The sequence below is a fragment of the Struthio camelus genome, chromosome 24, assembly GCF_040807025.1.
Source record: "Struthio camelus isolate bStrCam1 chromosome 24, bStrCam1.hap1, whole genome shotgun sequence".
NCBI classification, from domain to species: Eukaryota; Metazoa; Chordata; class Aves; order Struthioniformes; family Struthionidae; genus Struthio; species Struthio camelus.
The window spans coordinates 6,494,656-6,519,147 of NC_090965.1; the positions used below are offsets into that span (position 1 = coordinate 6,494,656).

At 57.1% G+C, this 24,492-nt stretch overlaps 1 protein-coding gene across 2 annotated transcripts; it reads right to left on the minus strand.

The window, feature by feature from the left end:
- Window positions 1-341: 341 nt before the first annotated feature.
- FMOD (fibromodulin) lies at window positions 342-9,799 on the minus strand. 2 transcript variants are annotated; one of them, XM_009678473.2, is made up of 4 exons: window positions 9,421-9,799; window positions 6,180-6,247; window positions 5,041-6,051; window positions 342-1,852 (listed from the first exon to the last, which is right to left on the minus strand). In XM_009678473.2, the coding sequence occupies exons 3-4, from the start codon at window positions 6,029-6,031 to the stop codon at window positions 1,701-1,703; spliced, it is 1,143 nt and encodes a 380-aa protein (XP_009676768.1). In that variant the 5' UTR covers window positions 6,032-6,051; window positions 6,180-6,247; window positions 9,421-9,799; the 3' UTR covers window positions 342-1,700. The 2 variants fall into 2 exon arrangements, with proteins under 2 accessions (XP_009676768.1, XP_009676767.1); XM_009678472.2 differs by lacking the exon at window positions 6,180-6,247.
- Between the last annotated feature and the right edge of the window lie 14,693 nt (window positions 9,800-24,492).

Here is a 24,492-nt window from a genome sequence, read left to right on the forward strand (position 1 = left end):
GGGCACGACCTGGGTGTGCAAACCTGTCCTTGGCGCTTGGGAGTGTTGGGGTGAGGGTCTGATGGCAAAATTAGCGTCCGAGTTGTATGGCCTCTCTTTTCTTTAAATAGCTGGTTTTTGGGTAGCTGCACTTACAGACATTCAACTCAAGACTGGAAAACAGCTGGCTTTTTCTCCAGGGAAAATACTACGCCTCTCCTGCTAGGCACCCAAATTTACTAATCTCTTCTGATAAATTGCACTTGAAACCCTGAAAGTCCAGGACCGTTTTTCCAGCTCACCTCTGATCACCACCAAGATGTTCAGAACTTGGCCTCTGTGTTTGGGATTCCTCGGACACGTTTCATGCAGTTACAGAAAGGGCTTTATTTGTCAGTATGATATCTACAGTTCATGCGTTGGTGATAGTACAGGTTTTTTTGGATTTTTGTTTCTATAGTGTTAGCATGCAGTTTAAATGCAGAGGGTCTACGAGACCTCTTCAGCTTTGCGAGTCATCTCCAGAGCTCAGATGCCCCTTTGGTCCCCAAACTAGCTCGTCCAAGGAACCAAGCAAGTGTTTTGATTTCTGTGTAACGTAAATGTGCTGCTGATGCACATGGTGCTGCTGTTTGTTTAAATGGGAGACCCCAGGTGCCTGGGTGGGGGAAGAGCTCCCAACCAAGCTGGTGGGAAGAATGGAGCCAAACATGCCATGTCCACGCGTGCCCTGTGCTGGAAATTGCGATGGGGAGCCAAGAGGTGCAGCAAGGATGAGCACGAGGTGGTCACAGCCAGCTGGGCATTAGGTCCCAGGGCTAGGTAAGGAGTGGTAAACTCCTTCCCTTGTTAAACCCAGGCGAACCCAGCGCGCTCGGGCAAAACGGCGCTAGCTGCCTGCGCTCCTTGGGCTTTCCTTGCTGCAACGCCTAGTGCCCATGAGTGGCGGGGGAGCACGGGGCCAAGGGGGTGATGCAGACCCAGACCGCTGCTTTGAGCCCCCCCGGCATGCTGCGGCGATGGGAGACGTTCCCACTGCAGAAACACTGCCCCATCCCTCACCTCGCCGGCCTGCGCCAGCAGCCTCGGAGGAGGATGTGAGCGACGTCTTCATCGCATTCATTAGCTTTATCGCTGGAGCTGTTTGGAGCAGGAGGCTGTTGGAGGGGGGCGGGGGGACAGACAGAGGAAAGCGTGGACTTGCTCTCCCCCATCCTAGCGTGAGGGCTGTTGGCAGCTGGGAGGTCTTTAACCTTTTACCTGTGCAGCTTGGCACCTCCCAGGGACCGCTGAGGCCAAAAACCTGGCCTGGGATGAATCATTTTAAATTTGCTCATTCTGGAGGATGCACACCTGAAACCCTCCCAGCCAGAGCTGCTTGCTCGATGCCACGTTTTGGAGATGGGCTGTGTCCCACCCAAAGCGGTGGAAGCGGCGGGTGGCAAACGCGTGCAGTGCAGCAGCGCTCTGGAGGACGGCAGCCGGGGGGAACGGTGCCGAGACCATCCCCTCCCTGCAGAGAGCCAGGAAGGGGGAGCGTTTGGGGATGAACGGATCCTGCCCACCCGGCCGGGCACCTGCGTGGGCTGTTGTTGGCGTACCCTTATTGCTCTGTTGCAGAAGCCAAGTCGAACTGTCAAGCTGCATTGAAATGGGAGTGAGAGTCTCCCCAGGAGCGGGGGAGCACTGTCCTGAGGACGGGGAGGGAGCCGGGGGTCGGGCTAGATCTCGATGATGGTGGCACGTCGAAGGCACAGCGGGGCGTCTGGGGGCACGGCGTTCCGCTTGATCTCATTCCCGTCAAGCCGCAACACCTGGAGCCTGGAGTAGTTCATGACATCCACGACGGTGCAGAAGCTGCTGATGGAGAACTCTGCAGGAAAAGGAGACCGAGAGCTGAGAGCTGGCTTCGGCCACAGCCTCCTTAACTAACCTGCGTGATGCCCCGCTGGAGATCAGCAATGTCTGGACAGATCAGATCCACAAAACCTCGGATAGCAGCCAGGCCCCTGCATTTCCCTGCCTGGCTCCAGAGGGTAAAGCTGGACCTAGAGGCATGTGGACCTAGCAGCCTTCCTAAGAGCTCTCTGGAGATCCAGGTGCATGGAGGTGGGTCAGCACTGTGGGAGGCGACTGACCTTGGGGGAACACTGTGAGCCTGGTCTGGAGGTACCAACCTCTGACAGTCAGCCTCTGTTAAGATGGGTAGGAAAAAACTGAAAGCACCCCCGGATCACCGATTATTCCTGAAAATTTTGACTGAATACCCTTCCCTCTTTAGCTAAAAGAGTAACTAATTCTTCTAGCTGGAGTCAGAAGCAGCCAATAACACTTTGTGCATATTCAAGTGTTTAAAAGCCACATAACAGGGCACTGGTCCTGCTCCCATGGCCCGGGCACTTGGCCGTCCTTTCTGTCTCCCTTCCGCTGCTCTGAGTGCTGGTAGAAAAAAGAAGAGCAGCATGGGTGGAGTTGGATGAAAACATTGCTTTTGACTGGGAACTGCGTCTGCAGCCTTTCTGATGAGTCTTCACACACTATACCCTCCCGTCCCAAATTCCCCGAGCCACCAAGACAGAAGCGGGACCGCACAGGCAGCGTGTCTGGAAGGAAGGACCTCCCGGTCCCTGCAGGACGTGGGGCTTGGGCCCTGCAGGGGCAACCTCCTGCCAGCAAACATCCCCTCTCATTTCAGCTGGGACACATTTCTGTGAGCACCTCTCCTACCCGAGGCAGGAAAACTCAGGCACGTGTTGGAAAGACTTGGGAGCCTCACTGAGCTTTAGGATAACCATGTGGCTTGTGTCTCCCGGCCGCAGGGTGAGTGCGGGACAGCGGGGCTGCCGCGCAGAGCAGTTTGGGGCTGCTCCTTGTCAGACTGTCCCTGCTGGGTCTGGGTTCAGAGGGAGGACATGGAGCAGACTCCAGATTTCGTGCAGGTTTTGGGAGAGAAGCGACGGACTAGAGGGCAGCAAAGCTCCAGGCCTCGGCGCTGCTTGGGGAAAGGAGCAGCTTCCCTGGCGCCTGGTGCTGCGCGTCCACCGCGGGGACCAGCCTGCCCAGGGAGTCAGAAAGGACCACGCAGAGCAAGACTAAAGCACATTAGTGACAAGTCTAGAGTTCAACCCTTAAACTCCCTATCGGGGCTGAACGTGCCTATCTCACAAGGGCTATGAAACTTCGCACGGTCTCTCTGGAAGGGCCTCCGAGGAGAGGCCAGGAGTTTTTCTCCGCCAGAGAGATGCTGCAGGAGATCGCTGTCAGCCCAGGAGAGGGCAACAGCAGTTCCCTGAGCAGCTCCCGGGTGCAAGGAGGTAGCGGGGCCGCTGTGCTGCCGCTGCGGTGCTCCCCACTGTGGGGCACAGGGCTCCCCAGGAGCTTGGTAAGTGTTAAAGGTTGGCTGCAAAGCCTGCAGCTGGAAAAAGACTGCCAATGGATCCGCGGTGGTTTCACGGCATTTGTGGGCAGACTTTAACAGCTACAAATTTTGAAAGCAAGCATTTGGGAATCTGTTCTTGTTTTTGTATTTCTGTCGGTTCCCCAGTGCGGGGTTGTGTGTTTCTCCTGCAACAGCTGATGGCTTCATTAATGCTTCCTTATCCTGAGCTGTGCTGCATGGCTTGCTCAGGGGCTTTCTCACCTCTCCTAGCCCTGACCTCAGGGTCCAGCAGGTGAAAGAAGCAAGAGTGGATTTTTCCAGGAGTTCCAGTCTGTTTTTTGTAGCTGTTTATAAAAACAGCAACTCCAGAACAATCTGTTCTTTTTATTTATTTGTGTATTAAACAGAGTGAATTTTAGTCCTGGCAAAAGACACTGTGTTGATGGTTCTAATAAAGACGAGCTCCTGTCTGCTGCGGGCCCTGGCCTGCGGCAGAAGGGATGAACGGTTCAGCTTTCAGACTGTGACGACCGCAGGGACATGCGGTTCCCCAAGCACCAGCTCCAGCAGAGCCACCTGAGAAAGCTGCACCTCTGAGATGCACCCTGGGGGGCTCTTTGGATGAGAGAAGGAGAAAGGCCCCTCGGGGGTATCAGACACCCCTTAGGCACTGGACTGGCTTGCTCAGGCTTGGTTCCCACCAGGGCTGCGGGCTGCATGCTGGGCTGTGCCGGGAGCCTGGTGACAGGACTTGTCAGAGCCCTGCGTGAGGAAAGCCTGAGGCCACATCACCCGGCAGATTATTGAAGGTTTGAGAATAAGCACTGGAAGCACTGCTGGTGAAGAGAGGTGGCTGGATCCCAACAGAGAGGGAGACAGGCAAAGGGGCTGGAAAAAGCTGAGCCTTTTCCTCCCTCCCTGATGTCTCATGGGATCCCTCTACAGAAAGAGCAACCCCAGCCGTTCTCGGGGTGGGTTCTGGACCCCCATCGTCAGCCAGCCTCTGGGCCAAGGCAGGCATGCTGTGCCCTCTGTCAAAGCCCACAGAGGCTAACATGCTTGGACAACCTCTGCTGTGGGGTTGCTTTGTGTCCTGCTGGCTCCAAGTGCTGCAGATCTCGAGGTACCTTGTGGCACACCCTTTGGCCCCTTTCCCACTGCATTAGTGCTGGTCAGGGCGATGCGCGTTCCCACGTTAAGTGATTGTGGCTGTGGGTACCCTCCGATCTCTGTCCCCTCTGTCAATAACCCCTCAGCCCATGTGTTATGCCAAGGCAAAGCTGTACTCCCCTCCCCAGGTTGTGCATGCAGCTTCTGCCCACAGCTGGTTTCTTGGGGTGTGGTCCCTGGTGTCCCTCACCAGGAGATGCTGAGATGTCTGCTAACTGCTAGAGAAAATTAGTTTAACAGCTTAATTGATCACTGCAAGTGCCTGCAGGGGAGTGTTCAGAGCTGGGAGTCTCGGCTCCAGGTGTGTGCTGGGACACAACAGGCCCTGTTCCTATCTTGATAAGGGCCACCTGTGGGGCAGAAGTCTCCCAGAATGCAGTTTCCTGCCTAGACCAATACTCTGGGCAGACTCCAGCAGGGATGAAAAGACTGTGTCCTCGTTGCTGCACTGACCACCATGCAATGTTGCCACCCCTGCACCAGCGTACTTTGATTGACAGCGATCTGCTCACCATTGATTTGGTTCCCTTGAAGGTAGAGGTTCTCCAGGTTGGTGCTGACTCGCGGGATCTTCTGAAGCCTGTTGTAAGAGAGGTCCAGCTCAAGGATGCTGCTGCTGTTGAAAGTGTTGGTAGAGAGACCTTGATTTGTCAGGCTGTTGTGGGACATCCTCACATAGAGCAGCTTGGGAGAGACCCTGAAATAGTCATCAGGGATGGAGTTGATGTAGTTGTACTCTAGGTAGAGCTGTTCTAGGGCTATTGGGAGGCCATCAGGGACTTTTCTGAGGTGGTTGTAGCTCAGATCAGCAAGGATCAAGGACTTGAGCCCTTTGAGGGATGCTCCCATTTCAAAAATCTGGTTGTGGCTGAGGTACAGGGCTGTGAGGTTCTCCAGGCCCTCCAAAGCATTGGCTGGCACCTTGGAGATCTGATTGTAAGACAAGTGAAGCTCTCTCAGGGACCGGGGCAAGGGGCTGGGCATCTTGGTTAGGTTGTTGTTGTTCATGTATAACCTCTCCAGATTTTTGAGCTTGGCAAAGACCCTCTTGCCCATCTTCTCACTGGTAATCTGGTTGTTGTGCAGTGCAAGCCATTCCAGCTCTGTGGCATTGTCGAAAGCCCCCTCCTGGATGGAGGTGATCTGGTTGTTCTGGAAGTAGACGTATTTCATCCTGGAAGGCACGAAGGGCAGATACCTCAGATTGCGAGTGTCACAGTACATGGCTGAAGAGAAGTTAGGGGGACAGTCGCACTCTTGGGGACATTCTCGGGTAGGGGCCTGTTGAGGTTCAGGGCCAGGCTCTGCCTCCGTATCTGGAGCCGGAAGGTAAGAGTAAACATAAGGCGTGTTTTCATCCTCATAGTATGGCACGTAGTTATAGGACGACATCCGGGATTGTCGCATATAGTACTGTAACCAAGCCAAATCTTCTTCTTCGTCGTACTGGCCCAGGGAGACTCCGCAGAGCCCAGCAACTATCAGGACTGTAGCCCAATGCATGATGCTGACCCTGGAGGAACCTGTAGGGAGGAGGAGAAACATGGGGTGGGTGGGAGGAGAACATCAGCAACTGCAGGTCTGACATACATGGTAGAAGCAGGCGAGCTGCACCCCGTAGCCTGGGAATTCAGAGATTTTTGGGTCTTACCTCAGCTCTGGTGCTAGACTGGTGGTAATCAGCAGCAGAGTTGGAGTAACAGGGGTCCTGTGTGAACCCTAGTAAAAAAAAGAGTGCCTGCAAACACTTCCTCTGTTTGAAGTTACCATACCTCCACCCTTTCACCTCATGCTTTCTGGAAACCTCTATTTCAGTGGATGTTTGCTTGCAAAAATTTACTACTAGCATTTCTGTCATGGCTGGGTAGAGAAGTGAGATTGAGAGCCCATAGTCTCAGGACAAAGTATGTGTAAGGAAACACAACTCTGCCCCAAAACGTTTGCAATATGCCTATATTGGCTGTACACAGGAGGGAGGAGAAAGGACTCGACCACCAAGCAGGTGAGGGCAGGGTTGGCACTAAAACCCAGGCTCGGTGCCTACTTGTTGCGTGGATATTTAACACGGGTGGTCTGCAGCTCGGGGGGTGCTCGCAGCCACGGCCCAAGGTATGGCCCTCAATGCAGTGTCCTGCTGGACGCCACAGGCAGCATCCCCAGAGGAACCAATATTTGAAGTGTTTCTTATTGCCAAGAAAGAGCATGAGAGGCCGTGGTGGCTGGCTCAGTGAGTTCATTGATTAAGATGGGCATCATCCGACCAGGCTCTACTCCTGCTCCAAATAGGAAAAAAAGCAGGAGTTGCAAGAACAGGTTGATGAAGATCGTGGCATGTTTCTATGCAGCTATATTTATACTATGCTTGCTTGCAACGTGATTTGCCATGGGTTTCAGCCAGCTCTCCCTTCCCCCACAAAAATGCAGGATGTTCATACTGCTAGGGACTGCTGTAAATCCCAGTAAACAAGTTCCGGCTTATTTTGAAATTAAAAGACTTTTAAGCCTAGATTTTCCGAGTTCAGCTAATTCTCCTGACCCGACATCAAAGCGGTATCATCCCCCTGCCCTTTGAGGCCAGCATGACAAATGGGAAAGGGAGCCAACACGAAACCTTGAGTTCTAATCATGTTTATCAAAACCGGTCTCTCTAGGGCTAAATCCAAAATTGGATCCAAAACTGTTCTGCTCCAGGGCAGAAGGGTTTCCCCCAGGCTTTCCCTGACTATGGTTGCAAGCTCATACATCTAGCTGCTGTGAGACAAGGAGAGGTCTGGGTAAGGGAGACAGGGGTTAGTGCATGGGGATTTAGTTCATGAAGCAGAAAAATCTTACTTCTCTTCTGGTCTGTGCCTTGTACCCCTTGGCCAGTCAGAGACACACCAGGTAACCCACTGCAGAGCCCCTTCGGCCTCTGCGGAGCAGAACTGACACCCGCTCACCCGGAAGGGCCACCGTCCGTGCCCGGCGTGGTGCACTGGAGGCTGGAGAGGACTCTAGCTACGGCCCTGCATCCTTCCCTTGGTGACTAACCTAGCACACGGGATAGCATGCGAGTGAGACGGCTTGAAATGCCTCCAGGAAACGCTCTGGGCTGTGCTGTTCAGAGGGGGAGCGGAGTCTCTCCTGCCTGCTGGCTCCTATATACGTGGCTGGGAGCGCGGGGCTGCTGGCGTGCCTTCTGCCAGCTCTGCTCCTACAGCAGGAGCACAGCCAACGTAGGAGGCCGCGTCCCTCCTCCGGGCTCTTGGAGGAAGGTCTGCCATGCTGTAGGACCATGGTGCCAGTGGGTGCTTCTCATCCACAGCTGGCTGTCTGGCACTTTGGGACCTGTGTTATGTGACATGGGCAGAGGGTTCCTCACTCCAGCACCTACCCAAAACTCTCCCTTGGTGCTGGGGAAATCCAGGATCGGATGCCAGCATTGGCTGCAAGGTTGCATGATGAAACCTCACTGCATCCCCATCCCTCAACCGGCTGTGCAAATGGCAAAATTGCTGTTTTGCTCATCTTCCTCCCTTTGGCTGGCTGGCTGTCAGCACCCTGCAGCTAGGTCACCAGTGCCCCTGTGGAGATGCATCACTGGTGCCTGCTGCACCCGCGGGGCATTCCCATGCTGTACCCTTGGCCTGCCCAAAATTCATCCTTGGGGGTGCGTTCCTTCCTCCCTCACCTAATTCCTTCTCCCAGGGAGCTGCATGGATTGCTTGTGCCTGGCCTGATGCACCCTAGCCCCAGGGCAGCAGCGGTGAGAGGGTATTTCTAGCCCCGGTGCTATTTTTGAGCCCAGCACACAAAGAGGGCACAGTTCTGCTCCGAGCTGGAGAGCCTGCTGCCACCGAGGCACCCTGGCAGGCCGCTCACTGGAAGAAAAGGGGGATTGAGACCTCGGTGGACAGGCAGGGCTCCCTTTCCCTCTCCTTCTCTTTTTCTCCCTCCTTCTGTACTTTCCGCACACTCTTGCAGCTGAGGGCAGATGAGGCGTGGTGCTCAGGGATGCTCCGTGCATGCCGAGAGCTTGGCACTGAGGCAGTTGCAGACTAGTTTTTTCTCCTCCTCCCATTCCAGGGCACTTTGCCTGGTAAAATACCAGAGCCGCTCTGTACGGGGGCTCCTTCCAGCCACGCTGACGGGTGGCTAAGCTGCCTGGCTGCCCGATCCCTGGGGTCTCTTTGTGCTGGGGAAGGGCTGACCCAAGGGGTCCCTCACCTTTCTCAGTGAGCCCCCTTCAATGAATGGCTAAACCTAGAGCCTGTCCTCAGCAGACACCGTTTCTCCCCTGCCTTTTTTAAATGTTGCTTCTCCCATCCCCAGCCAGTTTCAGCCCCATTTCTGGGGTGGCATCTGAGCTGAGCATGCCAGCTATGATAGTATTTCATCTCTGAATCCCCTCACTCGCTTCCCAAAGGCTGCTGGTCTAACTGGGTCAGCTTCTTGCCGAGATATGGAGCAGTCTTTGGAGCAAGGGCATCGCAGCCTTCGGACAGCTGTGGTCTCTGCATTTTCCCCCCATCACCGCTGTCTTCTACCAGGCATAAAACAAGCTCTCCCCTTGCCCAGCCCACCTGGGCAGAGCTGCGCTTTGCTGGGAGGGTGGCACCAGCCAGGGGGGCTGCGAGCAGGCACCTGTGCAAGCCCAGGTATCTATCAAAAAATATATGTGCATCCCCCAACTCGTCCTCCTGTGACAAGTATGTAATGAGTTGCCAAAGTGGAGAGGGGTCCCCGCAACGTGGACGCGGCATTAGTTTGAGCAGCGCTGTGCCACCCATGCCGCGGGCATGCGCTGCACGGGGCACCCTCGCTCAGCGTCATACCACCTGCCCAGCAAGGGTATGGAAATCAAACTCAAAAAAAGAAAAAAAAACAATAAATAAATATAGAGTTTGACTTACCAAGCTAAGAGCCTCCTTCCCAAAGCCTGGCTGTTCTTCTCCCGGATCGCCCGGGTGTTAAGGAGCATGTGAGTGAGTCTCCCAATTTGCAAAGGCTGGTGCCCGCCCTAGATCCCAGATCAAATATTGTGCTTGCAGGTCACGGGCTCGGCAGGTTTTTTGGGGAGTGACCTCCTAGCAGCAGGCAGTTTGCAGGAGAGACTGAATAGACCCTAATGCTGCCTGGCGTTATAAATAACCTGCTTTTTCTTTCCTCTCTCTCTCTCTCTCTCTCTCTCTCGTCTTTTCTCATAGGAGTGTTGGCACTTTTCAGGCTCTCTCTGTTTAATGAGTTAGTGGAATCGAGGATGTTGTTTTTAAAAGGGCTGTTGTTAGGTCTCCTGTGTTTCTCATCAGGAAGTGATGAGGAGGCCTCTGGCCAGATTAAAAAAGATCCGACTTTGAGGAGATGAGGATGTGATTCTTGAGGAAAAGCAAGAAAGTCTCTTTAACTTTTGCAGTACCAGGGAAAGAGATGTTAGTGACTGCTCCCTGACTGCAGCCTGGGCTTCTTCCCCAGGCAGCCTCAGTTTACGCAGTTCTGCTATTAAATATTTAGGATAAACATTTCCGTGAACGATAAGGCTGCAGCATCCAAAGTAAATAAATTGCCTACCAAAGGGCCACTGTGACAGTGGGAATTTGTCTTGAGTTTGGCAGGAGGAAGATGCCAAGTTGGCATTTGTGCAGGCTGGGATGCTGTGCCCATCTGCCTGGGATGGGGGACCCCGCCGAGGCTCACCTGGGGGAACGTGTCGGGGGAACCGGGGCCACGGAGCGTGCACCAGGCCGACCTGCAGCTGGGCTGAGAAAGACGGAGACTCATCTCCTCCCAGTGCCGCCTTGTCCTGGGGGTACCGGCCCTGCCGAGCCGGGGAGCGAGTGCCTCTGAGCCGGCCGGCTGAGCTCCCCGCTCGCCAGCCCAGCCCTCCCTGCGTTTCGGCTGCGGAGATGCCTCCAGCGCAGCGGTTGAAGCGTTTCCTCCCGTGAGGAAAGGAAAGGAGGAGCCCGACCGCACATCGTCCTGCTGCTGCCAGTGCCCCGGCTCCGGCTCAGGTTCTCCGAGGAGCCTGGAGTTGCTTGGGGAGCTCGGCAGGTGCCAGACTCCCTCAGGGCTTTTTTTAACATTCGTTTTCCAGAGAAATTTCCCAGCCGAAACATCCTCCCCTGGGGAGCCTTGCAAAGATCCTTATCGCTCCGAGGTCCTTGTTGCGAGGAGAAGGAATGTGCGGGTGGTTCGTGGACGGGGTTGCGAAGGACAAGCTGTACAGTGGGGACTTTGCCAGGAAGCAAGTCTTTTTGGGAAGGAAGAGTGTGCCTGGAAAGCACAGCTCACTGTGCCGGGCCGGCATTCGCGAGGAGGGAGCTGCCTGCTGCAGATGATTCAGAGAAACTCTTCCCTTAAAGCGAGAAAAGAAGGGACAGGGTGTTGCACTACCTAAAAGGAGATAAAACCCCAGTAAAGCTGTGTATGGTTTCACAGTCTGCAAGAAACCCCGAGGCCCTGTGGCCTTTAATTCAGCAGGTAACACCTCTGCTTCCTAGCCAAAGCACAGCCGCAGCGCTTGCAGCGGTCCTGCAGCGGGGCTCCGCCACGAGCCGCCCTGGCCGGCGCGGGTGCAGGAGGCGATTTGCGTCTCTGGGTTAACGTGAAGAACAACCCAACTTGGAGACACTTGTTCCCGCTGCCAGAGAGCACCGTTCCAGGGAAAATGGTGCAGCGGGTAGTGGCAGCCAGTAACATCTGCTGCACGGTGCTTGGACAGTGTCAACCAGCATCACACCTCTGGCAGCTCGAAAGGTCCTGGTGGCCAGCAGCTCAGAGGCTTTCAGAGGGCTTGGATGTTTTTCTGGAAAAGTGAAATCTTGACAGCTAGGCTAGATAAGGAATGCGGCCTCTCCATCTCCTAGAGGTTAAAAATATTCACGACTCGGGACAGGCACCCAGGCCAGGAGGCTGGGTGCATGGAGGCACCCTCTGGGGGAGGCTGCCCTGCAGTGCTGCAGGGCTCTTGCGCTCGCTGGGGCTCACCGGTCCCCTGGGGAGGCTGGCCCAGTGCTGCTGCATAGCTGTCCCCATGAGCTGTGCCCAAAGGGGATAGTTCCCCATAGCTACATTCCCCTTTCCCAGCTTAAAACAGAAAATAAGGACATGCTTGAGTGTGTAGCCCCTTCTTGCTCTGAGGTCTGCTGCACTCTTGAGGCATCATCTGTCTGGCTTTGCTGTCTTCTAGGAAGGCAAGGCTATCCCAGGGAAGTGAAATTTTACCATCTAAAGAAGTTCAGATTTTTTTTTTCTCCTGTCAGCCCTGCAATCTCATGCTCCAGGCAGCCAGTATCTCCTGCGCTGCTAGCAGGCTCTCTTGCTCGGCTTGGTCTGTATTCCTGGCACGTGAGGTGGGCTTTGATAAGACCTCAAGGCTACTGTTCATGTCAGGCCAATACAAAACTTCCAGAGCTCTTCCCCTGTTCCCAGGTGACTTTCGTGAAACTTTTTAAACCTATCCTCCTGTAAACTCCCTGTCACTGTTGCTGAGTTCTCAAAGAAAGCCCTGAACTGGTGACAGGAGCTGGGAACAAGCTGTCCTGCTTGCTCTATGCCAATGGCCCCTACCACTGTGTAATCTCCTCCAGAGCTGATACTCTGCAGTCTGCACTTCATCAGGGGCCAGGCCAATGCCTGTACTGGTTTGTTTTGGTTTTCTAAACCAAACTGATGTGAACAGTGTCTCTTTTGGTTGGGTTTGTTCCAGTTTCTTTGATCAAATGCTCTTGAGTTTTGTATTTGAAACCACCAAATCTGGCCCAGGTTTGCCTTTAATTTGCGAATCCTGCGTTTGGAGCCGCGTGCTGCGAGTGTTGTCTTCACAGACAGACACTGATTTGTCAGGCCGTTTTTGGCAAGGATACTAAATGCTTCATGGCCATAGCAAAGAATCAAAACTATCTGATGGTCCTGCTAAGGATAAGCTCATTCTGCCTGGATGAACAGAGAACTATTACATGTACCATGTGCATCCAAAAACAGCGATTGTCATAAGCACAGCTCCTTCTGAGCAGCTTCCTTTTTTACTCATGGAAATGTTATTTCTGCCTCTTCCACATTTCCAAGAAGTTTCAGCTCTGCTGGAGCCGTTAGCTGCCATGTCCTCCCACTCACACTATTTTCTTTAATTTCCTTGGCCCCCTGCATCCCAGGTGGTGGTTTGCAGCCCCTCTGGGCTCAGGGTGCTTGAAGGCAGGGCTGTTTATTTAATGACTTCACTGTGCACTGGTCTTGCTGCCTGAGAGCATCTGCAGCTCCCCTCTTAAGCTCTGCTTTTAAAGGCAGATGCCTAAAGGGTGAAGATCCCAACTGCTCTTTTAAGGGACTCCAGTTGCAAGAGACCAAGTAGGAGCCAGGGAGACCCTGACCCTTGGCACCTCCAACCTTGACCAGGCAGGAGGGGTGTAAATGAGCGGAGCAATGTCTGCAAAGCCCATGTGATGGGAAGACCCAGGAAGCTGCGAGCCAGGAGCCTCTTCTTTGCATCTAGCCCCTGACCAGGCTCACACTGCAAATGCCTGGGCAAACGAGCCCTGACGCCCTGACCGAGAGGGAAATGCAGAACAGTGGGGTGAAGGGAAAAGAACCAGCTCTTAATGTAGTACAGGCTCCAGCTGGTTGCTGGAGGTCTCGTGGCTGTCAGGGTGCCTGCCCTTTCTGGATATTTGCACCCACACCTCCTCTCCCTTGCTTGGCTCTTTCCTCTTTAAAATGCGGAGAGGCTTCTTGTGTTGGGAAAGGGCACCCTCTGCCAGCGCCAAGTACGTCTGCATCGCTGCTGCCCCCTGCGAGTCACGGTGCAGGGGGCAGCGGCCCATGAGCGTCCATGCGGACCTTGGCCGAGCCGCAGGCCAGGGTCCACCTAGATCCGGTCTGCGAGTGTCGACGGGGATTCAAACGGGGCACGGCGAAGGGGCCTGCTCTAAGGTGCTGCCCATCATAAGCTAAATCGGGTCCATTCCAGCCTGTTCTTGGCTGGGAGATGCTGGTGAGCCTAAAGGTGTTATCCCTGCTTTGGCACCAGCTGGAAGAGAAGCGGGACCTGAGGGCGGTGACCTCCTATGTCCCTCAATGGGTCTCTTCCTTCTCCCCATAGGATACTGGCTTGCGCTGTGTGCAGGGAACTCTTTCCTTCCTTTAAGTGGGCTTGTGAATGGGAGCGCTTGTGTCTGCAGGTGGGTCTGGCTCTCCTGCGGCAGGGGAGCAGCCCCTTAACTTTCAGAGGGCTTTTCGGCTCGGATGGCCCCCAGAGCCTGCGCTGCTCCTTTTCAAAGGGCTCCTCCGAAACCCAGCCCCTCCAGAAGCTCCTCGCCCGGTGTCCGAGGGCGGCCGCAACGAAAGCACGCGGTGGAAACGCCGAGCAGGCAGACGGAGACACCGAGTAGCTGCAGTGCAGGGAAATCCTTGGGGGAGAGGAGCGAGCTAGCAAGAAAACACCTCTGACGTGTTTCTGGGGTCTCGCAGCTGTGTCCTTTCAGGCCGCAGGGGCTTACGGGGGCTGCGGTGCCAGGCTGCGTGCTGGGGCGGGCGGTGGGGAGACGCGCTTGGGGGAGCGAGCAGGAGGTCCCTGGGGTGCTGCTGCGCCGAGGTGCCTTGGCTGAGCCGTGCGGCAGGAACACACTTAGCATCTGGCAAACGTCTGCACCAGACGGTTGTGATCTGCTCTCCAAAAAACGCAAAGGTCAGGGCAGAGGGGCAGGGCAAACTCTCCCTCGATCTCCCTTCTCTCCCCACCACCCCCCCCGCCTCCCTTTTCCCTTTTTTTCTTTTTTAGCAATGCTTTCTGCAACCCAAACAACATTCTTGAATCGAGACTTGAGGCAATCTGGAGGGAGTGGGTCACTCGGGGAGACGGTGTGACTGCGGAGAGAGCCCCAGAGCTCTGCTGGAAACTCTGACTCCAGCGCGGGCCGTCCGGGCGACGCTCTCCGAGCGGCTCCTGTGTGTCAGCAGGAAGAGTCCGACGCTCCCCCGTCTCCTGGGGATGCCCAGTTTCCATGGAAGATACTTCAAAGCTTCCCCTTCATGCAGTGAGCTGAAAGGTCTCAGCCCAGGCCTTTCCTGGCTGCGGATGGGGTGACGGGAGACCCTTGGCTGGGAATCCTCCCTGCGGTCTGCTGCCTTCTTCTCCCTCCTGCGGACACTGGGTGTTGTGAAATTGGTGCCTGGCTGTGGCCTCGCTCGCTCGCTGTCATCCCGACTCCGACCGCGCTGCGCTGCCGCCCTGGTTCCCCATCCCTGGGGCCGGCGCGTCCCGGGGACGCGCTGCTTCTGGCACGGCTCTGCTCGGCTCCAGGCATGGTCCTGGCCGCCCGCCGGCCGCGGCTCCTGTTTGACTTCAAATCTCTTTGGAGGAGGCATGGGAGGAGGGAGAGCAAAACCCAAATTCCCCATTGCCCTCCCCACTCTGCTCCCAGCTGCTGACTTAGCACGGACACCGGCGCTAGGAAATGATAGCTTAGCTGGAGAAGTCTTTGCATTGTCCCATGGTAATTACAGGCTGCATTTGGGGCTTTGGAGCCTAATGTAATAATTCCCTGGTCTCCTGGGGTCTGTGGGATGCTGTGGGGTGAAGGCACTTTCTCCTCCCCCATGCCTGGACCCAGGAATGCCACTTTCCACAGCTCCTAGCTCCAGGGACATTGCTCTGGGTAACAAAGCAAGCCTCTGTCGCGTGTCCTGGGATCCTCCTGCCACCCCAGTGCTGGCACAGGACAGTCTGGCCGCAAGGGCTATGTGGTCTCAGCAACATCATCTCTGCGTGCGGCACGTTGCACGGGGCGTTGCAGTGCCCTGGGCCATCTGTGTGTGTGCTCTGAGCCTCCCTGTGCAGACTCTGCCTGGAGGGCCGGGTCCTACGATGCTGGGTTTCCTAGATCCCCATCCCTACGGGCTCCTTCGGCCGCCTCTGCCCCCGAGCTGGACCCTGCAGCGTGGCTGGCGTCCTAGGAGAGGATGTATCTGCGCAGAGAGGGTCAGAACTTCTCACAACCACTGTGAAATGTGTTTGCAAAGGTTAGCTGCTTAATTTAGACCAGAACTGGAAACTGTGAAGTGCTTCTTCATCCAGTAGCTCCCTGGCCTGCCCCAGACATATACTTTACGCTGCTAATGTCTACATGGCTAACGGAGGCTCGTTACGAGCATGCAGTGAAATACCTTTGAGAGCCTCCAGGTTTTTCAGAAGAGCCAGGAGAGCAGTTTGCACAAGATTAGCCAAGCGCAAATCCATTCAGGAGGACATGAGTTGCCAGTTGCGGTTATTCCTGGGAGGTGGTGAGGTCTTTCCTTGCTAATGGCAGTGTCGCAGAAGAGAGTGAGTACACGGGCTCCCCGCAATCACTCCTCTCTTGCAGTTTGTCCAGTCTCCTTTGCTCACCGAGATACCAACAAGGACCTTGGTTGGACCTTGCTCCTGAGTTTGTGCTAGTACGTAGGTGCGAGGGGGCTTTGCCAGCCAACTTGTGCTGGAGCTTTCTCCGTAGTTTAAGACGATATGGTCTTAATAGCAGGGTGCAGAAGAGAGAGTGTTCCCACCCTCAGCTGTGCCGGTGCAAAACTCAGTTTCTTTGTTCAAAGAGCAAGTGCAGGTGTCTAAATGCAAAGCAAAGCCTTGGCCTGGAGCTGTTCCCTGCTGCTGGCTCTACCCCTATGCTATGCGAGTCTTGCACAAGATCTCTTATTTGACATGTTATGCCAGAGGGCTTGGAGGACGTATCTCCAGTGCCCCTGGATCCTCCTGCTTCTGTTAGGAAATGAGCATGTGCTGTACAGCGAAATGCTCGTGGCTGAGTGCTGCTGTTAGCACAGCAGCTTAGCAGACTCTTGTCTCTGCTGCAGCTCATTTCTATTCCGGACACAGGGATACGCAGGGACGCGTGTCGCGTCCCCGATGCAGGGGACAGCTGTAGTCTGGGAACAGCCCATGCTGCTGTGATGTGATAAGCTCTTCTCAGCACCCTGACTCTTTCTTGGCGTCCTTGAAAAGATCACATACTGCCATCGGGTGCTACGGGCCCTGCTGCTGCCTGGTGCCCGGTGATTTATGGCTGGTGGCCGGGCTGTCGAAGCAGGTGTTTGCTGTGGAGATACAGCTCGGGGAGGCAGAGTAGGAGGCCTTGCGGGGGGCTGGCAGGACAGGACCCTCCGGGACATTCCCATCTCTCTGCTGGTGGTAATTGCTCTGTACATTGAGTACGGCATCGCGCTGGAAGCAGGCTGCCTCTCCTCCTCTCTCCCCACCGTGGCACTAAGGCAGCTCCGAAGCTGCCAGCGACTGGCTCAGCTGTCCAAGGAGCAGAAGGAAAAAATGCCGCGTTTCCTTGCTCAGAGCCTTCAATTCATGTTTTCAAAGGCCCTTTGAACACTTTGCTCTTCTCAGAAGACTCCCAGCTCTGCTGAACAAACAGCAGAAGGAGCAGGTTCAGGCCAGCCCCTTGACGGAGGCTCCTGCTTGGGGAAAATCTCACATCATGTTTCCTACGTGCAGGAGGCTTCAGAGCCCCCTTGCAAAGTGCTGAACCCCAGGGTCCCTCCACTGCCCGTTCTCCAGGGACAGGGAAATCAGTGCAGACCTCCTGCTCCAAAGCAAATTTTATTCCCAAATCTCTCTGAAAACAGGGTTGTAGACAAGTTTAGAGCCAAATATAAACATATGTAGAGATTAATAAATTATAACCCGCAGTCTGAGCTGCACTAGGGAGCAAACGAGGAGACGGCTGTGAGCCCAGAGCCTTGCTGCTGCGGGTCTCTGCCTGCTCAGCCAGGACCATCCGAGACGAGCGTTGCAGACGGCCCTCCTCCCAGGGTGCCTTTCAAAACACACATCAGCATTGCTGTTAAACTTATGCTAATGCTCTTAAACTGTGCAAACCAAAGTCTGTTCCCCCGTTAGCGAAATGCAACCAGCTCTGGGATGGGGGCAGCGATTTTTAATGGGCAGGAGGTGAAGATCGGCCCCGATCCAGCGTTTCTGGGGTCTGTCCCCAAGGGAGCGGGCTCCCTCCTTCCCCACGGCACGCGTGGCCTCTTCTTGCAGCCGGGGGGCCTCTCCGTAAGCCCTGCGATGGGCACCCGAGCCCAGCCGTCCTCCAGCGTTTCGCCCTTCTCCAAAGCCTCGTGCCTTTGCCGGCCCCCTCTTCGGGTTCACGTAAATCCCCCCAAATCTGGGAAGGTCACGGCCTAGAAATCCCCTCCCCAGTGGCGCGCAGGCTGTTTTTCTCTCTAAAGCATCTGAAATATGAAAGAAGATGAAACATCAGCTGCCTGGGAAAACCATTAGCGTTCCTGCCACCTGGCTTCCCGCGCTAGCAAACAAATAAAAATGTCCTGCTGCTGAGAGCCTCTTTGCCCTGGCGTCATTTCTCCCGGAGCAGAGCTAAGCCCTGCCAGTGGCCACTGCAGCGAACCTCTGCCCTCCGCTCCCCCGGCTCCGGCCCTCCGGCCACCTTCCTAGATGCAAACGCTCCCTCAGATCAAGGGAAGGCGTAATTTTTTTTTGTTCATGCTTTGGAGACAAACAGGAGCAAGAAGCAGGGCGTGGGCGTTCTCAGCGCTCGCTTCTGTTCAGCCGAATCTAGTTGTTCAGGGGAGAGGGGGGGGGTCCTCCCAGGGGCTGCGTAATTTAGAGGAAATGGCAAGAGCATTTCCTTGCAAGAGCGTTTCTTTGCAATAGCAGGAAGGCAGTGCTGGAGGGACAGGACCGCCAGCCTCGGGCTTGGGAGGCGATGCCCTGGACCCCTCTCTGCCCTGCCCCAGGGTCCGGCATGTCGCCCGTGCTCTGTCTCCCTTTCAGCCCAGGCCGCGAACGCTGGCTTGCGGCTGAGCATCCAGGACAGCATCCTCCGGCCTCGTGGTCTGAGCTGCAGCAGAGTAATTTGTGCAAACGCAGCCGCTGGTGGCCTCCTGCGGGCGCGGGGAGGCAGGGGCGGCAGCAGCGAGGGCTGCGCCGGGTGCGGAGGTGGATGGAGCCGGGAGCGGGACGGGTGCCGCCGTGCTCAGGCGGGCTCTGTCAGCACACGAGCAATAATTAGCAGTGATCAAAGCGGCTGGTTCCCGACAGTCCTGAATATTGATGCTGGAAATCTCCGCTAGCGTTTAGGCACGGAGAAAACAAAACCTCTCCGTGGCGCCTGGGAGGCGAGCGCCTTTAGCAGACGGACCGCTCCCCGGGCTGAGCGGCTCCCTGTCCCCTGTGCACCAGCGGGGCGATGGCCGCAGGGCTGGCGGCGTGCAGGAGGGGAGCAGGAGACGGGCTCCGCTCCCAGCCCCGCAGCGACCCGGCCTCCAGCGCTGCATCTGTGCGAGTCAACGAGAAAGAGTTAAGAAAAATAGGGAGGAATGTTTGGAAGCTCCTCGGGGACCCCCCTCGCTCAGGCGGGCTGAGAAATGCTACGGTGCAGCTGTGGCCACGGATAGTTCAGCTCCCCGCGGACGCGAGCCGCCCCCGGCCTGCCTCGACCTGCAGTTTGGCCCCTCCGAGCTCCATCACGCCGGCTTCTCCCAGCGGAGCGTGTCGCTGCCCGGAGCTGCCAGCTAACCCTCTGCACCCGATTCAGAGGTTCGCAGACCTCCTGCCTCCCCAAAGCCTGCCTGTGTTTCCATCCTTGAAGGCTGCTAGGCATTAGCAGCGGGAGGGCTGGATGAGAAGTGCCCTATCCGCCCTACATGTGGTTTGATAAATTCTTGCTTTGTTTTCCTTCGATTTCCGCTGGCCCTCTCCGAGGACAGCGTGTGCGGGCCGAGCAGCGCAGCAACGGCTGCCAGCTGCGTCGACTCCAGCGTCCCCAGCGGAGGCACCGGTGGCTTCGCTCCTCCTGCCCCTGGAGTGTCTGTTCGCGCGAGGAACGGCCTTTTACAGAAAGCAGCTTTTTTTTTCTTGCTGCTGCCGGCTGCAAAGATCGGTGGGGGTGCATAATGCCCCCACGCTCCCCTCCGCTCTCTCTGCAGAAACGAGCGCCGAATCATGACAAACCTCTGCCCGAGGCTTTTGGCTTCATCCCCATCTCAGCCCACCGACCGGGAGCAGAGGCATCTGGCAAAGCCCTGTTTTGCCCCAAAACAGTCCCAGAGATGGCCTCACTTGCCTCTGCCCTGCTCTGCTTGCTCTGGGTCTGCATCCCCGTTACGTTCGCTACCTGCGAGGCACCGCCGGGCAACCGGAGCCATTTCTCCCCCGTCGCCCCTTGCTCCTTCCCTTTGCAATCGAGCAATGAACCACGTTGGGTTCGTGCAGCGCCGGGACTGCTCTCTAGCTCTGGGGCCAAATTCATGTCTCAGCCTTCAAAGAAAGAGGGAAAACACTGCCGAGCTGAGCCCGCACGCTTGGACCGGCTCCGGCCCCGGCGAAGGCTCGGCTGGGAGCTGAGGACCGCGCTGCGAGGCAGGGATGCAGCTGGCCCGGGGGCCCGGGGCCGCATGCCGCCGGCGGGAGAGCTCGCGGCGAGATTAGATAAAAGGGTGACGTGGTCCCAGAGCCACCCGGTTTCGTGATGCTTCTCATAACACAGGCCGTTTTAGCCCCAGTGAATCAGCCCCAAAGCCCTAGGGAAATGGCTTTGGTCCCCTCTCATACTGGGGAGCTTTGGGAAGAGAAACGCTGTCCGGGGGTAACCCTCCTCTCCAAAAACACAGGGCCGTCGTGCACCAGTATGTTCCAGCATTGCACCGTGTCTCTCCGGGGAGCAGCACAGCCCCTGGGGCCCATGAAAATAATGGAAATGTTCCCCTGTTTCCCCAGGAAGAGCCAGGCTGGTTGCGGCTCGGCCCCAAGCGTGACGTCCGCTGCACGCCTTCGTGCAGCACCCCGCTGCGTCCGAGCGGGAGGCCGCGAGCGGCGGGGACGGATGCAGGGGAGGGTGCGAGGATGCCGAGCTGAGCGCGAGGCTGAGCGACGGCGGGGCTCTTAGTCCCCAAGGGTAAAACAGCTGCTGCTTCTCCCCGCCTTGCAAGGCACGCTGGTTTGGGAGGTGAGACCCCGCTGCTCAGGCCCCCATGGGCTGCGACGCGCCCCCGCTCCTGCCCCACCTGCGTGCCCAGCCCCACCGGCCGATCCTCCCCTGGGCGCAGCCGGAAAGGATTTCCTTCCCATTTTTTTTGGAGATCGCTGCAGCTCCAGCTCTCCCTGCAGGCAGCTCCCTCCCGGCCGGCAGCGCCGCAGGGAGGAGTTGGCCGCGCGTGACCGTCTCCCTTTTGCCGGCGAGATGCTGATGTGTACGGTCTGGGTCTCTTTGGCTCCCCAGGTCCTCGGTGGCTGCAGCGGCGGCGGCTGCAGCGAGGAGGCGGCCAGGAAGCCGTTCCCGCAGCCGCCGCGCTACTCCTCCCGGCTCCTGCACACGCGTCTCCGCCGCTGGGTCTGGGCTGCAGCAGGAACGTGCCGCGGCGGAGCAGAGCGGGGATTAACGGGCTCCGAGGAACAGGGCAGCTGCCGCGTCCCTCCAGCCGTCTTCCCAGCCGCCTCCGGGTCTGATCCCGGCAGCGGGGGGGAGGGAGCTTGGTGCTTCGCGTTTCCAAGCCACATCCCCACTTCTGCAGCAAGGACAGTCTTTTCCTCTGCCGGCCCCGGCCCCGGACCGTGAGGTCTCTGGGGCCAGGATGCTCCTTGCCGGAGCTCGCCGGCCGGCCGTGCGCCTCGCTGCCCCGAGCGGCTTCGCTCCGCCGGCTCCTCCCCGAGATCCCAGCAAAAAGTAATTTTCAAGCAAGCCTTCGTTTCGGATGAGCCTGACCTTTTCATTAATAAATCAGCTGTGCTATTGAATGTATGAATAATGCATGAGCACGCCCAGCCCGGTGCAAAGCTGTGTATGTAAAAATTAATTAATCCTCTCACATAACGCCTCGGGGGGCCGGTGATGAATGGTTTCGCAGCGGGACCGGGAGTCCACGGCGCTCGGCAGGGCGGTGATGGGCCCCGGGGCGGCCCGGCCGGCGGGTTCCCCTCGCTCAGCGCTGCGCACCGCGGGATTTCCCCAGCCGTTGCTCTGCCACGGCCTCCCTCCAGGGATTTTTTTTTGGACGCTTCCTTCTCTGGGTATTTTAAAGGGGCAATTTCCCGTTTGCGATGGAGCTGCTGTTGGAAAACCCCAGCAGCACCCTCTGGAAGCATATCCTCTGGGAAATAATACAGGCTTCTGCTTTTCCCTGACCTTTCCTGGCCGTGGCTGTTAATAATACAAAATCCTAAGTAAATGTCTCCACTAGGTGTGTTTAACAGGAAACCATGAACAAATACGTATTGTCAGTGCTGGTCGGTACCAGCAGACCCCCGGGTACCTGGATGGGAATCACAGCCCCAGAGGCAGCCTTGATCCCAGCAGGTCCCTCTCCGCAGCAGCGAGAGAAGAGCACTGATTTCCTCAGACGGGTAACACTGCTCACCTGCTGCCGCACGCTCTGCAAAGGGAGAAACAAGGGGGAAATAGCCTGGAAGGACACACACACAAAAAAAAAAAGGAAAATGCATTTCTATCGCCCTTTCCTCAATCCCCTGGAAGTGCGGCTGTTCCCGAGGAGGCCGAGGCGGATGGGGATGTGCTGTTTGCCCCTGTGCTTTGCCTGTCCCTGCGACAAGGACTCTCCCCCGCGCCTGGTCCCGCCAGGGGACCAGCTCTGCTCCGCGCAGGGGACACTGCCACACAGGGCAGGGGCACCTCTGCCCCTGCGTGCAGCAGAGAAGCGCTTTAAATACGGAGCGGGCTTCTTCAGCAAAGGCGTCCTCGGCTCGCGCCCCCCCCGAGCCACCAGGCCGGGGGGTCTCGCAGGGGCAACCGCAGCCACCTGGGGTTAATTAGCAAGCAGCGAAACGAGGCCTGCGAGCCATCAGGCGCACCTTCCCCCAGGAAGGAGCTCGCGCAGGAGAGGCTGCGCGATGGGCGAGACGAGCCCCGTCTGCGCCCCCGGAGCTGCAAACGGGCTGCGACGCTCTCCCTCTAGCGGACACGGCCCGCGGCGGTGGGTGGGGGCCCCGGGGCGCCCCGCCAGCCCCGGCGTGGGCCTGGGGCCAGGGTTGGCGGGGGGGAAGCGCCCAGGCTTCGCAGCAGGTCCGAGCCGGCAGGAGAGCCCAGGCACGGGGGCTGCTCGCGCAAGCCCCGTGCCAGGCTGATTTTGGGTGGAATGGTGCATTTCAGCAGCTGTCTGTGGACATGCATTGAAAGGGGTGAAGTGCTTCGCAAGCAGCTGTTGCTGTTTAGCAGGAGTGCTCTGGGGGGGACAAGAGGAAGAGGATGGGCTCAAATGAGAGCTCGCGGGCAGGATGCGGAGCCGGTCCGGCTCCCCCGAGCCCAGGCAAGCTCAGCTGGCTCCCACCGGCAGGGGAGCCGACCGCGGGGCTCTGCCTCTCCCTGCCCAAGCGTGCAGCGCTTCAGCAAACGTACCGAAAAAACCCCATGTTTCCGTATAGCTCCACATGCACAAATGTTACCCTTGGCTCCACGCGAGGGGCCGGGAGCACTGGGACGAAAGGGGCTTTTGTTGGGGAAACGGCTGCAAGAGTCATTTGCAAACTCATCCCAGCTTTCTCTCCGTCCCTCCCTCTCCCAGCCTTTCCTCGGCCGGAGAGCAGGACCCCGAGCCCCCCGGCGCGGGGCACGGAGCCAGGATGTGCCAGCCTGCCTGCTTGGTCCAAACACCGGCGCTGCGAGCTGGGTCCCAGCTTTCCCTGTGATCCCTGCGGGCTGCGCAAGCCCTGGGCTTTCTCTTCTCTCCCTCCCCACCCTCTCAATTAAACCTTTCCAAGCAAGGCTGTCTTGAAGCATCTGCAGCTTCAGAGATCCCCAGCAGGTTGCCTCTGAGGAGCAGTTTCAAAGGGCTCCATCGTTCTCTGATAGTGGCTCCGCGTCGCTGCCGGCGGCTCCCGGGGCTCCGGGGCGGCTGCAAGCGGCCGGCTGGGTCCCAAGCGCGGGACCGTCAGCCGAGGGCGCTGCCTCCCGGTCGGGGGCAAGGGGAGGGACTGATCCAATGCATCTCCTTGAAGCTTTGGCACAGAGGGCCATGGAGGCCCCCAGTCGCCCCGGGAAGCCTTGCACCTCGCTGTCCCTATGCGAGCGGGAGCACGAATGTCGCAGGGCTCAATCCTGCGGGCCAGGGCAGGTGGGAGTGCAGCACTAGGAAGAAAGATCGTGCTGTTTCTGAGCTGGAGAAAATAAAGACCAAAAGCACCTTCAGAAAAGCTGCACTGCTTTCCCAGGGATAGCTGCCGGCCTCTGGAGCGCCCCAAGGCAGCACCATTCCCGAGTTTTTGAGAAAGCCCTGGTCGAGGCCACCAAAGCTCTCGATGCTTCGCGTATGGCTAGGATCCTGGGTGCGGCTCTCAGCAGACACCAGGACAAGGCTGGAATGAGCCTGGTATGGAAACATTACTTGTTTGTGTCTGTAGCTACGACTAGTTTCTTTGATAGCCAACAGCTACGTAAGGAGGAGTTTGGTTTTCTATGTTAAGACAGCGTTTGGTGGGAAGAAGTTGGGAGCGGAGCTGGGAGAGCGTGCATGCAACGCTGGCGGCGCAGAGCACGCTCAACCGAGCTGGGGCAGGGGTTCAGGAGCTCCCTTGAATTTGGGAGTAATTAAGATAAATACAGTCCATAAAGCTGCTGCTCAGCATGGTCTTGCCTTGGCCATGGGGACAATTTCCAGCTGCTGAGTGCAAGACCCGAGCCCATCCCTTTCCTTGCGTTTGCTGCCACGGCTTGGCAGGTCTTCTGAGGAGCCGCTAGGCCAGGATCTTCTGAGTCCTCTGGCCAAACTGGGAGAGCCTTGGGCTGGGTACGGAGAGACACAGGGCTTGGTAATGGCAGAAGAGCAACACTACATGCTCCTGGACGGAGGAGGACAAGCACTCCCCAGTGCAATCTCCAGATGTGCATTTCATTCCGATTTAATAAGATATTTACTGCGAGGCCATAAAGCTGTGAATTGTTCTCAGATGCATTTCCAGGGCTGTTGCACAGTCTCTTCCCCTGCACTGCTGCCACCTCCCTCCACCAAGCCCTGCC

Coding starts and splice junctions, on each gene's coding strand:
- FMOD (XM_009678472.2), bottom strand. CDS start 6,031: ATGCATTGGGCTACAGTCCTGATAGTTGCTGGGCTCTGCGGAGTCTCC. Junction 1,853..5,040: donor TCAAGGGAACCAAATCAATG/GTGAGCAGATCG, acceptor CTTTTCCTGCAG/AGTTCTCCATCAGCAGCTTC.